The following is an 18,539-nucleotide window of genomic DNA, read 5'->3' as shown; positions in this document are numbered from 1 at the left end:
CATGTGGATTCACCAGGAGAAACCTCCCATAAAACGACTCATTAAACTGCTGGTGTCTTCCCATCCATCAGAGGCCAAAGCATGTCCCCGGGCAACCCGAAATCCTCACACAACAATGCAGGAGGAAAGGCCAGAAAAGGGGTGGTATCCCTGTTTACTCCCCTTCTTTGGCCTCTCGAGGGTAAAATTATTATGTGTAAGACAGAGGAGCAGAGTCCCCAGGACCACTGTGCAAAAGATCCATGTGGATGATTGCAACACACCCACTGAATGCCTTTACTCCACAGGCCTGGCCCCCACCCCACCCTTGCACACTCCCTCCACAGGCTCATCTGTGGCTGCAGAGGTTAGAAGGCAGGTTTCTAGGAAGACTCACCCTGGGGTCTCTCTCCAGCTGCTGCTGATGTTGTAGGCTGCGTCTTCTCTTGGCCTTGGCCAGGCCATTGTGATAAAAATGGTACAGGCCTTCAGCGAAGGGGAGCTGCAAAGAGTCAGACAGACACAGGCAAGGTTAGCTTCTGGGGGTGCCCCTGGACAGGGATGCCAGAGCCAGGGTACATGCTGGGGCTCCTGGGATGGGACTCCACATGTGACCCTCTGGTTCCCTGTCACTGTTCTCCTCCCCATCTCCTTACTTTTCTGATGTAATATGTTCACCTCCCTTCTCCCCCCAAACCCATTCTTTCCTCCACTACTGTAGTTTTCATCTATCTTTTCATCTTCTCTTCTCATCCATAAAGACTTCCCTTTATATTCATCCCCACACCAGCTTCTTTAGTCTCTTCTCTTAGGTATCACAAGAAAAGGAAACTGCAGACCATTAGCCATTAAAATGGATCCCATGTAGACCATCCCCAGCTCCCTGCATTGTGCCTGTATGAATCTTTGATTCCAAATCTATGAACATAATAAAGTAGTTGTTGTTTTATTAACAGATTCACAGACTTGGAGAACAAATTCAAGCTCCCAGAGGGGAAGGATGGGAGGAAGTTAGGGATGGACATGTACACAGTGCCATATTTAAAATGGATAACCAACAAGGACCTACTATTGTATAGCACAGGGAGCTCTGCTCAATGTTATGTGACAGCCTGGATGGGAGGAAGTTTGAGGGAAAATGTGTGGCCAAGTCCCTTTGCTGTCCACCTGAAACTACCACCTGCTATCATTGGCTATCAGTTCATTTCAGTTCAGTTGCTCAGTCGTGTCTGACTCTGCGATCCCATGGACTGCAGCACGCCAGGCCTCCCTGTCCATCACCAACTCCCAGAGTTTACTCAAACTCATGTCCATTGAGTTGGTGATGCCATCCAACCATCTCATCCTCTATCGTCTCCTTCTCCTCCTGCCTTCAATCTTTCCCAACATCAGGGTCTTTTCAAATAAGTCAGCTCTTCGCATCAGGTGGCCAAAGTACCGGAGTTTCAGCTTCAACATCAGTCCTTCCAATGAACACCCAGGACTGATCTTTAGGATGGATTGGTTGGATCTCCTTGCAGTCCCAGGGACTCTCAAGAGTCTTCTCCAGCACCACAGTTCAAAAGCATCAATTCTTTGGCACTTAGATTTCTTTATAGTCCAACTCTCACATCCATACATGACTATAGGAAAAACCATAGCCTTGACCAGACGGAACTTTGTTGGCAAAGTAATGTCTGCTTTTTAATATGCTGTCTAGGTTGGTCATAACTTTTCTTCCAAGAAGTAAGCATCTTTTAATTTCATGGCTGCAGTCACCATCTGTAGTGATTTTGGAGCCCCCCAAAATAAAGTCAGCCACTGTTTCCCCATCTATTTGCCATGAAGTGGTGGGACTGGATGCCATGATCTTAGTTTTCTGAATGTTGAGCTTTAAACCAAATTTTTCACTTTCATCAGGAGATTCTTTAGTTCTTCTTCACTTTCTGCCATAAGGGTGGTGTCATCTGCATATCTGAGGTTGTTGATATTTCTCCCGCCAATCTTGATTCCAGCTTGTGCTTCTTCCAGCCCAACGTTTCTCATGATGTACTCTGCATATAAGTTAAATAAGCAGGGTGACAATATACAGATTTGACATACCCCTTTTCCTATTTGGAACCAGTCTGTTGTTCCATGTTCAGTTCTAACTGTTACTTCCTGACCTGCATATAGATTTCTCAAGAGGCAGGTCAAGTGGTCTGGTATTCCCATCTCTTTAAGAATTTTCCACAGTTTATTGTGATCCACACAGTCAAAGGCTTTGGCATAGTCAATAAAGCAGAAATAGATGTTTTTCTGGAACTCTCTTGCTTTTTTGATGATCCAGCAGATGTTGGCAATTTGATCTCTGGTTCCTCTGCCTTTTCTAAAACCAGCTTGAACATCTGGAATTTCATGGTTCATGTATTGTTAAAGCCTGGCTTGGAGAATTTTGAGCATTACTTTACTAGCATGTGAGATGAGTGCAGTTGTGTGGTAATCATTGGCTATACTCCATTATTAAATAAAAAGTTAAAAAAATAGTTGTTGCTTTATACTAATAAGTTTGGGGTTGGTTTGTTACTCAGCAATGGAAAACAGGAACAAATAGGTAGCTGGAAAAAAAAATTTATTCCTTCCATTTTTAGAACTGTGCAGATTTGAAACTCTACAATAGTATTGGCTCTGTTTGTCAGTTGGTGACACCAGCCTGGAGCAGCCCAGATAAGGGCCCTCAAGGGATGTTCCTGGCACTGGAGGAGGGGACCTGAGGCCAGGGAAGCAGATACTGGATGAACTTCAAGGGCACAGTAAGTTTGGCTAAGGGTCAGGTGTGTGAATGAAAATTTTTTAGAACACTGTGGCATTTGTGATTTAGTTTCTGTTCATTAAAATCACCTTCTTCAGGACAAATTAAACATAAATATTTCATATGCATCTTTCCAGGCTCAGTGGTTCTTGAGTGTTTTCTCTACTTAACCCTGCTGAGGTACTCGGGGAAATGTTAAGATTTATCAAAAAGGAAGAGGGGAGATGGAGAAGGAAAAAAAATTTAAGTGTGCTCATCTTTTGCTCGCTAAAGACTTGAGCCTGTGACCACAGTCAGATGGTAAAAACTTGGGAGTTTTATTTCCTATCCTGGAGGGCATGAAGAATCTGTGAATTTTTAACAAGAAAGGAAATTTGGGGTTATCAAGCACCATTGAGCTTTGGGTAGACATTGTTCTGGCTCTGTTTTACTGATTTTTTTTTTAATTAAATTTGAATAGAGGCAAATGGGAAACTCTTTCTTACAGTAGAATTCCAATTAACAAAAGTAGAAATAATGAAAGGAAACTGAATATCACCATTTGGAAGCACCATGAATAATTATGATGGTAGACGCAGACGCAGAGAATGGATTTGCGGACACAGTCAGTGGTAGGGGAGGGGGGGATGAATTGAGAGAGCAGCACTGACACATGTATACACTACCATGTCTAAAACAGTAGTTAGTGGGAAGCTGCTATTTAGTACAGGGAGCTCAGCTCAGTTGCTCTGTGATGACCTAGAGGCGTGGGATGGCGGGATTGGGGGAAGAAGGCTCACGAGGGAGGGGATATGTGTGTACTTACAGCTGATTCATGTTGCTGTGCAGCAGGAACTAACACAACATTGTAAAGCAATTATACTTCATTAAAAGAAAAAAACAAACAATTGTGGCTGACCAGTGTCACCAAAGGATGCTAAAATTAGTGGGTGACATCTAATGATTAACAAAGAGAAATAATACCTTTGTGGTGGAGAAATCTGGCAGAGACCCCCTCAACCAAGTGATCTAAGTTAATCTCACCCTGGATGAAACACATCAAAATCACGTGCCTCCTAATACGATACACTGAGAAGGAGACATCACTTATATGATTTTCTTGCCGAAAAAGGTAATCTGTGTTCAGTCAGAGGAAGCGTCAGGCAAACCCTTAGCTGGCTACTACCCTTCCAAATCTTCAAGTTCATGAAAGTCAAATCAGGACAGTAGAAATTTTCGAAACTGGAGGAGACTAACAAGACAGGACAACAAAATCAATTCCTATCTTGGATTGGGTCCTGAATCAGAAATAAGGACATTAGTGGAACAACTGGAATAATGTGAACCAAATCTGTAGATTAATTACCAGTGCTGTAGCAATGTTTTTCCTGGCTTTGATAACTGTCCTATGGTTTTGTCCTATGTTGACTTTGGAAAAGCTGGATAAGGGGTATATGGGAACTTTGTGCTATTTAAAAAAGAGTAATTTTTATTGTGGTAAAATATACAAAATATAAAACTTTTCATTTTAAAGTATTCAGTGCACAGTTTAGCAACACTAAGTATCTCTCCACTGTTGTGTAACCCTCACTACTATTGATACCCAGAGCTCTTTCCATCCTGCACATTGAATTCTACTTTCGTTAAATGATAACCCCTTATACCCCCAGGTCCTGGCTGCCACCATCCTACTCTCTGTCTCTAAGAATTCACTACTCTAGGTATCTCATGTAAGTGGAATCATACAATATTTGTCCTTTGGTGACTGACTTATTTCACTCAGCTGAATAGCTTCAAGGTTCACCTGTGTGAAGCATTGTCAGAATTCCCTTCCCCTTTTTTCTGGCTGAATAATATTCCACTGCTTGTATGTAGCACGTTGTGTTCATTCATCCACCAGCTGATGGACACCTTCCACCTCTTTGCTATTGTGAATCATGCTACTGTGAACATGGGTGTACTTGTGTGCAATTTTTGTACAATTTTTAAGTCTAAAATTATTCCCAAATTGAAAGTGTTTACAACATAAAAATATTTTTCTAAAATTACATTTGGATGGCCTTAAGAGGGTCATATGTTTAAAAAGTCCAAGCTGGAGGTCCCACCACTTCCCGTCCTTTCATGTGATTATAACTGAAGGCAGTTGAGTGGCACCCTGGCTTGGTCTAACTGCCTCGTTTTATAGAAAAAGACACTGTGGCTTATGGAGGAGCAGGATTTTCTAGTTGAGGGGGAGCTTTTAAAGGAAATTCTCGGTCTCCAGACTGTTGCTCCAAACCCTCCCCACCACACAGCTTTCACTGCAGTCTTTTGCTATGTACGTCCCATCCCCTTGGTAACCAGCGCTATGAATTCAAAAGATTGCAGGCTGGACTTCCTGACAAAGATGAGCATGACTCAAGGACAGCCAAGCTGGTGAGTGACCTCTGCTGTGTCCTGGGGACCCATGACCCCAGATTCTTTGATTAGAAGCACTGTCATGGCTATAGAAGACATGGAGTTACTAACACTTGGTCTCATGGAGCTGATATTGGAAACTTGGGCAATATACAGGTAAATCGACTGATCACAGACTAAACAGAAGGTTAACCTGCAGGCATTGGCTATTTTTCTAAGCCCTTTTTGCCTCTTGTCTTTGGAGTGTAGACCCCAAATCCACAGGCCTCTGAGTCTCTGAGAAGTGACCGTTTGAGGAGATTATGAGCAAGCTTGAGCCTATGTCAGGCAGGGAAAGACAGATGCTGTGCCCATTTCAGTAGTGCACGGTACCTGCTGTCCACAGAGACCTCAGTGCATTTCTCCATTTCTTAAGTTGAATGTTGATCTTCCAAATAGAAATGACAAATTAAAAGCAATCTTAAGTCCTCAAACCTTCACTTGTTTCCCAGTAAGATACTTCTCATATATCTCAACTTTTGTGTGCATGCTTAATCACTTCAGTTGTGTTTGACTCTGCAACCCCATGGACTGTAGCCCATCAGGCTCTTCTTTCCAGAGGGATTCTCCAGGCAAGAATACTGGAGAGGGTTGCCATGCCCTCATCCAGGGACTCTTCCCAACAAGTGTTATCTTCATTAAAACACACACACACACACACACACACACACACACCCTTTTTTTCTTCTTTTACACCATCACCTTTGTCTCTTAAGGCAAACTCTGCATGGTTCCAAAAGGAAAGAGAAAAAAGAAGTGAAAGAAGAATTCACAGCAAATTATCAGCTTGAAGGCTCAGGCTGGGTGACAGTATAATAACGCTGCTAACTCAGACTTGCAGTTTTTAGAAATTCTCTTTATGCCACAGAATGTTATGGATCCCAGCAACGCTTCTCGTTGCCTCTCTTCTGTCTCTCTTGCCTCCTTTTCCCACGGATAACCATGGTTCCAAGCTAAAGCTCCTCTCTGAACCCATACGCTCGCTTTCCTCAACAACAGGGAACTGGCTGCCGATCATGAACAGATAAAAAGGCGTGCTAAATCCCCCTAGAGCCCACACCTGTCGCCCTTTAGACCAGGGTCCCTTCCCCTTAGGCAACCCTGGGATGCTGGTCTGCGAAAACAGTCTCCACCTCAAATTTTGTGCTTCTGTGCATTTGCTGTTTTAGGAATGACCACTGCTTCTCACAGGTTCTCAAATGGGTCCAGAACTCCCAAACATGGTGGTGGTGGTGGTGGTGGTGGTGGTCTCTGGTCCTGACCCATCACTTTTCCTTTGGCAGGTTTGTCCCTTATGCTGATTTTCATGATGCTTAGTCACGTTTATTTGAGAGTCAAGTTTGGTGAAATATTGGACTTTGTTTTACATATAAAGAATTTTATAATTCTATTGGCAAGGATACCTCCTGTATGGGGTTCAAGGAGTAAAATCTGGGAAATAAAATATCAAGAATTGAAAACCGGCTCATCTGATAACAGTTCCATTTGGGGGTGGAGGTTCTGCATTTGACAAGGGGGCCTAGGTTCTTCATTTTAATGACATTTCCTGAGACCATGCTGAATTTCCCTGGATTGCATGCACTCTCTTATGGATGGGGGACTTCATTTTGCAGTAAGGAGGAGGGAGAAAGGGAACGGGGGCGGAGGATGGGGGCAGGGACATGGTCCCAGACTCTGCCCTACTGGCACTTACAGGCCAATGAAGAAGCACACAAGAAAATTACAATGTTCAATTGACAAGAACATATAATATTATAGAAACAGAGATGGACAGAAATAGGGAGATTGCAGCTTTACAGCCACAATTAGACAGGAGAAGGTAAGGAAAAAAGAGAAGGAGAGAGGAAGGGGTACTCTGAGAACATTTTGGAGAGAGGCAAGGTCAGTTGATATGATTTAGCATTAAAAGGCCTCTCCTTGCCTCCAAAGTTTCCCTCTCAACTCCATCCTAAATTTAACTTTTTCTTTTCACATCAAATACTCTTGTGAAAGTCCAATTATCTCTGGGAAGGGTGACACCCTAAGCCATGGTCAGCTAAAGGCCTCACTGAAATTTGCTGATGGGATGGAGGGTCAGAGGTCCAGAAAGGAAGAGAGGAGAATTTCTGGGGATGGGGGACGAGGGGCAAGGGGTGGGTCAGGGTCGGTAGCAAAGCATATTCCTGCCTATGTTCTGCCTATTCAGGCTTCAGCCTGAATAATCTCTCGTTTATAGGTTCTCAGGGCTCATCTGTGCTGACTTGTATCTTATCCCCCAACCAAAGTTCCTCCTCCTTCAAGTCTGGACCTAGGGTCACACACCTCAGCCATCTGAATACTCTCACCTCTTTCTGTCTTGTTTTTGGGAAAAAAAGGTGGGCAGAAAGTGGGTCTGGAGAGATATAGGTAAAGACCACTGCCTCTTCTGCATGAGACTTGTCCTCTGTCTTCCACCTCCCCAGGACCAACATTAATTGTATCTCTTGTCAGGCTCTTGGGTGACAAGAAGCTCAGAGAGCATGGTGAGTGGCTGAGCCTTTGAGAGAGCAGCAAACCCAGGGAGGTAGTCTGTGGCTCTCATGGCTGAGGAGACCCTGGAGTCCTCATTAAGCTTCTCTGATCTTGGAGAAAGCCTCTCAGGCACGGGGGTTTCAGTCCTGTATCATCATGATAATGTGTGTTGCAAACCACTGAAAGTCTTGTTGTTTTGCTAAGTCGTGTCCAACCCTTTGCAACCCCAGGGACTGTAGCCCACCAGGCTGCTCTGTCCCTGGGATTTTCCAGGCAAGATTACTGGAGTGGGTTGCCACTTCCTTCTCTGAAATCTTCATAGCTTCAAACAGAAACCGATTATTTAGCTCAGTTTCCTGGATCACAAATTTAAGCTTACTGCGTGGCCACTCAGCTATTGACTTCATAAAATTAAAAACTTCTGTGAAAGACCATATCAAGAGAATTTAGAGCACAAGTGACAGACTGGGAGAAAATATTTGCGAAGGATACATAAAAGATTGCTATCCAACATACGTGAAGAACTTTTACAATTCAACAATCAGAAAATAAAGAATTTGATTTAAAAGTGGTCCAAGGGGACTTTCCTGGTAGTCCAGTGACTAAGACTCCATGCTGCTCAATGCAGGGGGCCTGAATTCAATCCCTGGTCAAGGAACTAGATCCCACATGGTGCAACTGAGAGTTTGCATGCCACAGCTAAAAGAGTTCACATGTGTAAATTTTTAAACTAATTTTTATTGGAGTATAGGTGCTTTACAATGTTGTGTACAAAGAGTTTCTACTGTACAGAAGAATGAATCAGCCATACATATCCATGTATTCCCTCCCTTTCGGACTCCCTTCCCATTCAGGACACCAGAGTGCATTAAGCAGGGTTCCCTGTTGTTAAAAACAGAACCAAAAACAAGTATTATTGTTCCTGCAAAAACAAAAAAAGAGAGAGAGCAAGAGGGATCCTGCAAGCTGCAATGAAAGATCAAAGATCCTGCAGCCTCAACTAGGACCCGGTGCAGCCAAATAAATTTAAGTATATATATGTTCTTTTAATTGTTAAAAAGTGAATGGATCAAGGACCATAACAGATCCCTTGCCAATGAAGACACACAAGTGGCAAACAGGCATATGAGGAGATACTCCACATCATATGTCATAAGGAATTGCCAATTAAAACCACAGTGGCGTATCACTACACATCTATTAGAATGACCCAAATCTGGAACACTGACAGCATCGGAGGCTGGTGAGAAGGTGGAGCAACAGGGTGTCTTATCATTGTTGGTGAGGATGCAAAACGGCACAGCCACTCTGAAAGACAGTTTGGCAGCTTCTTAAGAAGCTAAACATACTATTTCCATATAATCCAGCAATTGCACGTCTTGGTATATACCCAAATGAGTAGAAAACTCATGTTCAGACAAAAACCTGCACATAGATGTCTAGAGCAGCTTTATTCATAACTGTCAATATTTGGAAGCTTCCAAGATGTCCTTAGTAGGTAAATGCGTAAATAAACTGTGGTATATCTAGATAATGGACTATTACATAGTGCTAAAAAGAAATAACCTATCAAGTCATGAAAAGACATATTACTAAAGCAAAGGAACCCAGTCTGAAAAGTCTGCATACTGTATGATTCCAACTATCTGAAATTCTTGAAAAGGCAAAACTGTGCAGAGAAATTAAAAAAGTTCAGTGTTTGCCAGAGGTGGTAGGGGCTGAGAAGAACAGGTAGAGCACAGAGAACATGGGGGAAGTCCAAATATTTTGTATGATATTATGATGATAGATATGTCACTATACTCAGATCCAAACCTATAGAATTTGCACCAAGAGTGAACCCTAAGGTAAACTATGAATTTCTGGCATTTATGATGTGGCAATATAGGTTCACCCTTGGTAAAAAAAGATGCTATTCTGGTGGGTAATGTTGAAAAAATGTTGATAAAAGTAGACAGCTTATGTGTGTAGGGGCAGGCATATATGAGAACTATCTGTACCTTTCTCTCAGTTTTGTTGTACTCTTCAAATTGCTTTTTTTAAAAAAGAGCAGTATGCTTTTGTTTTAAAGACTTTTTTATGTGGGCCTTTTTAAAAGTCTTTGTTGAATTTGTTACAACATTGCTTCTGTCTTATGTTTTGATTTTTTGGCCATGTGGTGTGTAGGATCTTAGCTCCCAAAGCAGGGACTGAACCTGTACTTCCTGCATTAGAAGTGCAGAGTCTTAGGCACTGGACTGCCAGGGAAGTTCCTTAAAGTTGTTTTTTAAAAACAGTCTTAAAAATAGACTTTTGGGCTCAGTGAGAGAAGGAGAGGGCAGGGTGATTTGAGAGAATAGCATTGAAGCATATACATTACTGTATGTGAAACAGATAACCAGTGTGAGTTTGACGTGTGAAGCAGGGCATATAAAGCTGGTGCTCTGTGACAACCTGGAGGGATAGGGTGGGGAGGGAGGTGAGAGGGGGTTCATGATGGAGGGGACACGTGTACCTGTGGCCGAATCATATTGATGTATGGCAAAAAAATAAAAAATCACAATATTGTAAAGCAATTATCCTCCAATTAAAATAAATAATCTTAAAAATAGTCTTAAAAATAATATAGTCCATTTAAGAAAGAAAGTGTTAGTCATTCAGACCTATCTAACTCTTTGTGACCCCGTGGACTGTAGTCCGCCAGGCTCCTCTGTCCACGGAATTCTCCAGGCAGGAATACTAGAGTGGGTAGTCATTTCCTTCTCCAAGGGATCTATCTTTCTGATTCAGGGATCAAACCTGGGTCTCCCATATTGCAGGCAGATTCTTTACTGTCTGAACCACCAGGAAAGACACCCATTTAAGTGGATTTCAATTGCTATAATTACCCAAACAGGGCAGCATGTTGGCAATGAAATATAGAGTATGTGTCTTTCTTTTTTTCAATTTTTATTTCTTATTTTTATTTCTTTTGATCATTCATTTTCTTTTATTTGTTTGAGGGGGCATGTTTGGGCAGTGAATAGCATGGAGATGAGGACTTGGGCATTTTGAATAAATCCAGTGATTCTAAAACTATAAAAGGAGATAATAATTGGAACTATTCAATAAGAAGTCAATCCACTCTTAGCAGACTGGCATAGGGATGCACAGCAAATGATATGCTATCTCATAAAAATCAATCAACAAGAAACAGACCAAGACAATTTCATACTGAAGGCAAATAAGCCACATTATTTAGATGAATAAAGTAAATATGATTTCACTAGAGAGTGGAAGGCTTGACAGCTCCTTTGAACAGATGCCGCTCAAACAGCAGAGGAGCCTAATTGTTTATCTGTGCCTTCAGCTCCTCTGTCAACAGGAGGAGGCTTGTGGTGTGAGGATGTCATGTCTTTCAGTAACCAGATGTGACAGAAAATCTTACTTAGCCCGAACTTATCAGGGCATATTGTAAGGGTCACCTGATCTGAGAAAGCCCTTTGTGTGTAGAACCAGAAGCCAACTGCTGAACAGAGCTTTCCACACTTCAACACATAAAATAGGTATTTGTAAGAGCTGGATGAAGCCATCAGATCAAGTGAAGTCTTACAAGCTAAAGAACTATAATATGTTTTTCTTTGCACATAAATCTGAATATGTCACATTGCTGTCTGTAGAACCCAGCCCCTTCAAAGCACTTTGTCTCTGCAGGGCTCAATAAAAACTTGTCAATAGAATATAACTATATGGATGGATGTTCCTTTGGAATTAGCTATTTGTAAGAGAGCGGGTCAGCTATTTGAGGGGAAGATAAAGGGGAGAGGGGAAAATCCTTGGTCTAGCACTCAGGACACCTGGTTCTAAACCCAGCTAGCTCATTTCTAAGCTTCTCCTAAGCTTTGTTCTCCATGGACAACACTCAATTCTCTTCTGTCGTGCTAAGAGCTTCTCTTGCCTACAACTAAGAGCAACAAAAGGCAAAACAGCTTGGGATGTCCATGATTGTTTGTTTCTGTAGACCTGAGCTACTAGTCCACAGTGGGATTCAAACTCTGATTTATTCCCAAGAACTACACAACTGATTTATATCAAATCTAAAATGACAGACAATGAGACAGGTGAAGAGTAGCTGAGTCTCAGCCTTATTCACACAGACAGTTCCTTTCTAAACTAAGGAAAATTTCCATGTATCATCTCAGAAATGAAAACCTAGTACAGGCACTGTTCCTTTGGAAATCAGGGAATAAGGGGCTTATCTGGTGTGCTGAGATGACATTTCTGTCTTGGCTTTTCTGTTTGATTTGTACATCAGGGGGCTAGTTTTAGATTCATGTATTTGTGTATTGGGGAGGAAGTGGGATGCATTGAATCATTTTGTTCTTAGCCGGAATAAATTTCATGGACAGAACTGGCTACCTCTACGAGCCATCATTGTGGCTATTAGCAGCTCTGATGTCATCACCCAGTGGCAATGGGGTAAAAGACAGGTAACCTGATTCCCTAATAGCAACATCTGACAAAAGGGATGGTGCTACCTGCTTCCAGGATATGAATGGTTTCTTAGGACAAAGGAATAAGGCAGCCTCTACCCCCAACTTCATTATCAGTTCAACTTGTTATCCTAGGGTTTCCTGTATGTGGCCACTTGGTTATACTTTCCAAGAACCTTTCAATGCCCCCTTCTATTTAGGCACAAAATTCCAATGCCTAACATGGTGTGGGTGAGCCCTCATGAACTGTCCTCAGTCCACTTCTGTGGCTTCATCTCCCCTCTTTCTTAGCATCTAGTCAGGTGATACTAACTGTAAACCTTATACAATTCCAGTGCATTTTGTTTCACCTGCTACACCATCCTCTATAAACCCCCTTTTACCTTAACTTGCTGAAATTCTGAGCCTCACTGCAAATCACCTCAACTTGACCTTGCCTGCCTTGTGAAGACTCCCCTTCCGCTTCACATGTTGGATATCACAGATCCATCACAAAATACATGACCAGGACTCTGGTTGCCTATGACAAGCACTCCAATTTATCTGCGATTTCTATATTTCTGTATTTTACTTATGCCCTCTGTGCAGCAGATGATTTTTTTTTTAATTTAGTTTTAATTGAAAGATAATTGCTTTACGGTATTGTGTTGGTTTCTACTAAACATCAGCATGAATCAGGCATAGGTTTACCCATGTCCCCTCTTACTTTACAGCCCTCCCACCTCCCTCCCCATCCCACCCCTCTAGGTTGTTACCGAACCCTGGTTTGAGTTCCCTGAGTCATAGGGCAAATTCCCATTGGCTCTCTATTCTACATATGGTGATGTATGTTTCCACATTACTCTCTCCATACATCCCACCCTCTCCTTCCACCCCCCTGCAGCCATGTCCATAAGTCTGTTTTCGATGTCTGTGTCTCCACTGCTTATGCAGCAGACAGTTTTAATGCCCTTCCTGTATCCCCTCTCCCTGCCCTGGAGGTCACTGTAGACAGTGTCTCTCTGTGCCAAAGTCTTCATGCATCTCTCTGCTGAGGGGTTTCTCTGACTGTGGATGCATGCTTGGTCTGCTTGGGGCGGGCAGAAGTACAAGGGATTTGCTGCCCCTCAGGTGTAATCTGATGAAGAATGGGGGCTGGTGGCTACATTTTCTGGCTTCCTCCTCCTTGGATGGGATAACTCAGAGATGGTATAGCTCCCAGAGTGTCCTGTAGGAGAATGTTGCACAAGTGGTCCTCATTTTTTTTTTTTAATGTGGAACATTTTTTTAAAAGTCTTTATTGAATTTGTTACAACATTGCCTCTGTGCTATGCTTTGGTCTCTTGACCACAAGGCATGTGGGATCACAGTCCCCCAACCAGGGATTGAACTGGCACTGCCCATATCAGAAGAAGTCCCAACCATTGGACCACCAAGGAAGTCCCCCCTCATTTTGCTTATGTCTCTCCATATCAGTTCCTTTGGGTGGTTCCCTCCCACACTGACTTTGAGCCTGACCAGATGGCTTTCTTTGGCCAATGGGACTTAATAAATGTAACACAACCAAAGATTCAAAAAGTGTTTGCACACAAGAGTTTGATCTCTCCTCTATATCTGAAACCTTTCTTACTTGTTCCCAAGTCCATGTTTGGGGTCTGATATCACACTTGCTGAGTATGCTAGGTACATGCTTATTGAATGGACTAAACCTTCTTCTGCTTGTATGCTTCCTCTAATAAGACTGTGGCTCCTGTTACTTTCTTTGTCCATTAGTTTCAAACACCCATAACTTTTTTTTGGTCCTTTCCTCCTTTCTAAGTTCATGGCCAGAATGGCTTGTTTCAGGCTTCAGCTTCTGGGTCCAAATTTGGCTCATGCCTTGCCTCATTGCAGACACAACTCTTCAAGGTTCCCTTGGCCTGATTCTGCATCCCACTCCCCCATGGTACTACTCCTGGACTCCAAGAGACCAACAGGGGCTTGTTTCCCAAACCCCTTCCCACATCTTGGGCTCTGCAAGGTCTCACTTGGTCTCCTATTCTTGATTGACACTCCCTAGAAACACAGGTAACAAGAACTGATTAGAATCAACTGTTTCATGCCAACTACCATTTTACATGCAAACTCCATCATTTTTTTAAGAGAACTGATAGCGTCCTGATGAAACTGACATTACCCCCATCCCCATCCCCAACCCCTGCCCTCACAGACTTGGAGAACAAGCTAAGGGCAAGGAAACAGAATTTGTGGATCTCCTTGCTGTCTTCTGCTGCTGGCTTCTTAATTTCTCCTTAAGTCTCCTTAAAATCTCCTTAAGATTTTAGGCTATTAATGGTAATTAATTAATTGAAGTCATTTAACACAGGCACAAATTAGGATATTCTTATAACTGTTCCTAACATGCTTGATTTTCCTGATTACAGTATCTCATAACACATCTGTTTGTCATTTACTGAGCATCTAATGCTATTGCGAAGCCTTTTGAATTTTTTCTAACCACGTATTTTGATATTTATTGAGTACTTGCTAAATGTACAGCACTGTGTTAGACACTAAGGAGGCAGTCAAAGAAATACAAAATTCTTATTCTACCTTTTACCAAGTATAAATCCAATAGATTGTTGTTTTAATCGCTGCATCTATGAGCAGTTTTGTTTGGGAACCTGGAATCCATAAAAAATGCAGGTGCCAAACTGAAAAGCAGACCAGGAGGACCTGAAATGAACCGGCAAACAACAAGTTGGTTTACGTGCCTAATCACTCAAAGACATCTTGTTCAGTCTGGTTCTCTCTCTCGTCTAGTGTGAATGCATCGTTTGAACCACAGCAGGAAGCAAAAGGGTTCATTGCAAATTTCTGGGAACATAAACATCACATTTCATCTCCTTTTCCTCGTGTATAAAATTTGGGGTTAATCTAATGTCTTTCCAAGATCTCTTCCTGCTCTGATAGGCTATAATTCCATAACATCAGTTATTGGTTGTCAAAATTTAAATGAGTCTGGATAAACCAGTTAGAATAACCAGCAGGTACCTCACAATATTTTGGTGGGGTACCAATTGCTGAGTGGTCTGACAAGTGTTTAGAAATCATTATCATAAAAATCATTAAAAGCAAATGAGTTTAAGTCACCATAATAATACTTTTCCTCTTTCTTGAGTTTTTAAAAAATTTTATTATTGGAGTATAAGTGCTTTACAATATTGTGTTAGTTTCTGCTGTATAACGACGTGAATCAGCTATATGTGAACATATATGCCCTCTTTCTTGAGCCTCCCTCCCACCCCATCCCACCCCTCTGGGTCATCACAGAGCACCCAGCTGAGCTCCCTGTGCTAGACAGCAGCTTCCGCTAGCTGTCTGTTTTACACATGGCAGTACATATATGTCAATGCTGTTCTCTCAATGCACCCAAAATGTCCACCGACAGATGCATGGATAAAGGAGATATGATACATGTATACAACAGAATATTACTCAGCCATAAAAAGGAATGAAATTTTGTCATTTGTGGTGATGTGGATGGACCTAGATAGACCCTGTCATACAGAGTAAAGTCAGAAAGAGAAAAACAAATATCATGTATTAATACATACAAATAAAATGTAGGAAAATAGTACAGATGACCCTATTTCCAAGGCAGGAATAGAGACAAAGACTTAGAGAACAGAGGTGTGCGAATGTGGTTATGGGTGGGTGGAGGGTGGGACAAATTGGGAGAGAAGCAAGACTTTTCTTCTTGTCCCCCCTTTACCACTATGTGAAGGAATTGTCAACACGTGATACTTCCACTTCATCTTACTGACTGCAGCCTCACAGTTTGGCTTCCTTCCTGTAGCAGACACTATCAATTTCCTGTTCAAATCCCTTTGGACCTCAGCATTTAGTGCATGCAAGCCTCTGGATCTACTTGTCTGAGAATTTTCTCTGGCGGCCAAATTATGCTCTGTTTGAGCATTTGCCAAGTCAAAATGCTGCAGAGTCAATGCCACCCAAGAGAAATCATGAATCAATGTCTGATTGCAATTGGTGTATAAATACCCCAGTTCCCTCCCAACTCAGGCAGTATGATTCTGAGACACGATTCTAAACCAGTTCCCAGAGTTTCCTAGTGGGACTGAGTTCCAGTCACTCATAGTGACAACTTGTTATATGATACACCCTTAATTCCTGCCTTCCCTTTCTCAATTGCCCACTCCCCTGCCAATATTGACTAGAATCACTCCCTGAATAAACAATTTGTATTTAATCCTTATCCCAAGGACTACTCCTGGGGACCCAAATCAACATACTTTTCTTCCCATGTGCTAAGGTGGCCCCTCCAATTTTAATAATGACCTCATCTCTAACGCCAGGGGCCACTGTTGCCCCATCCCTCCTTTCCTAATCCTCAACTCCATTCTGTTCACAGTCCTGCACTCTCTCAATTATCCTTCCATATCCCTAACAGTCCAAGTTCTGTCTCCTCTTTCTCCCTCCACGTCCAAAGTCCCCGGAAATTTTGTGTTCGAACCTCTTCACTTCATTTTCTCTCAACACTCTTCCTTGGTGATGCTTTTTAGCTATGGCACGACTGAGGTGCATGTGGATGGATGCTTGTGCATTTGACTTTCAGCTTGTTGATCACCTTCATCTCTTTTTGGCTTTGGTAACTCACCTGCATGGACCTTATCATTGTCTGGAAGTGCTCAATTTGGGGAGTCTTGAGTTTCAACACCCTACTCACCATATCTTTCTTCTGTTCAGCTCTCTCACTACTAATCTCAATTAACCTTTTCTTCTACTTCTACTTTTTTGATATTCCATTTTTTTAAAAACTCCATTGCTTTTTCTCCCCACTTCCATCACCCCCATTTGAGTGCTATTTAAGAAAATGACTCAATTGGTGATACTATAAATCTGTGCTCTCCTGCTTGGCCCCTTGGTACTGGCCCTCTGTCAGCATCTTCTCCCATTCCCATTTTCAGAGCACAAGACTTTATCTCTTTTGAAGCCCCCATCCCAGCCCTGCTTTCTTCACTCTAAACATTGACCTTGCCTCCTACATCTTTGAAATAACTGTGACTCCTAAGTGGATATTCTTCCCATATCATCCTCTGTGACCTAAAAACTGAACTTCATCTGCCCACTCTTCTCTTTTTTATATCAAAGAGAGGAGAGTTCCTTTTTCATGTGCTGGCTCATCCCTTCACTTTTAAATAAAACCCAGCTAACCAGGAGATGCACGAAAATGAAGAGCTCGGGATTGAAGAAGTTCTAGTAATAGGGCTTGTGATGAAATTAGATTTTAGGAAAAACTAGAAGAATTGGATGTTTAGGGGAGTCAACGTCACATTTAAAGTTATAAATGAAGGACCATTTTAGGATCTTACAATTTTCTTCATGCTCTTATCAACTTTATAATGGGGGGAAGTATTAACATGCTGTAACATTCTTAAGTTTATTTCATTCTATGTCAGAAAATTAAGGGTTTGTGTCAATGTTTCATTTGTAACCTAAGACTAAGAATTTATTATTTCCAACTATTCTCATCAGAGGACTTCAGCATATCACAACAATACCCAAAATATCATGGTCAAATAGCTTTAGGGACAAAAATAATTTGTCAAGAGAGTTTATTGCCTTTTCTATATGTAGAAAGCCATGTAGAAGCGATCAACTAATATCCAATCATTATATTTAGGTTAGAAGAGTTAACTCAGATATAATTTTTGATTCACTGACAATCAGAGGATTTTAGCCACCAAATCATCTTTAGCTATAACAGATACATCTTAGTAGAAAAAGTCAAACTAAAATTCTTGTTTTTTAACTGCCCTGTGGTTATTTGAATCTCAATTCTAGAAATTTTGTACAGGATTTCTATCAAAATGATGAATCTGAGCTCAAATGTAAATTAAAGTTTCTGTGTAGTTGGGGGAAAACATTTAAACATCAGGTTTCATATTTTATTTTTAAAGCTTGACTTCTTTGAGTAGTTACACTTGGATATATAATTATTACAAACTTAACTATCAGCATCACTCTCTGATGTACTATAACATTATGATCTATAGCTAATAAGACCTTTTGAAATAGAAACTGATTTCTAGATATTCACTCATTTGAGAAAAAGAGGTATATTTTCCCCCTTCTTTTATATTTATCAGGTTTTAACTGCAGGCTTTATTTTCTCTGCTCAAAGAACTCATCTATTCTAGTATTGATCATTTCTATGTCAGGAATTTCAGGGAAACACTGGAGTCTGTCAGTCAGTGATTTGCTGGTTGTTAACAACTTCTATTTCCTAAATTTCTGCCTATAAATAAATGGGTACTATAGGAATAATTTCTTAAAGACTAGTTCTTCACATACCTTCTCTCTGAGTTGGTGACTAAATCATTGTTTTGTGACCCAAGTGCCTGTATCAGTCAAGAAGCACATAATGAGTATCCACTATGTGTAGGGCATACTGG

The 18,539-nt window shown here is 41.6% G+C and overlaps 1 protein-coding gene across 1 annotated transcript in view; it reads right to left on the bottom strand.

Annotated features, from left to right (window-relative positions):
- The window catches only part of PCSK2 (proprotein convertase subtilisin/kexin type 2), a 232,919-nt gene that overhangs the window by 206,224 nt on the left and 8,156 nt on the right, over window positions 1–18,539 (bottom strand). Inside the window, exon 2 of the mRNA XM_043884819.1 lies at window positions 377–481. Coding sequence (XP_043740754.1) covers window positions 377–481 — 105 coding nt within the window. The remainder of the gene's footprint in view (window positions 1–376; window positions 482–18,539) is intronic.

The sequence above is a fragment of the Cervus elaphus genome, chromosome 23 (genome assembly GCF_910594005.1).
Source record: "Cervus elaphus chromosome 23, mCerEla1.1, whole genome shotgun sequence".
In the NCBI taxonomy this organism is placed as follows: Eukaryota; Metazoa; Chordata; class Mammalia; order Artiodactyla; family Cervidae; genus Cervus; species Cervus elaphus.
This window is presented reverse-complemented; position numbering and strand designations above follow the sequence as displayed.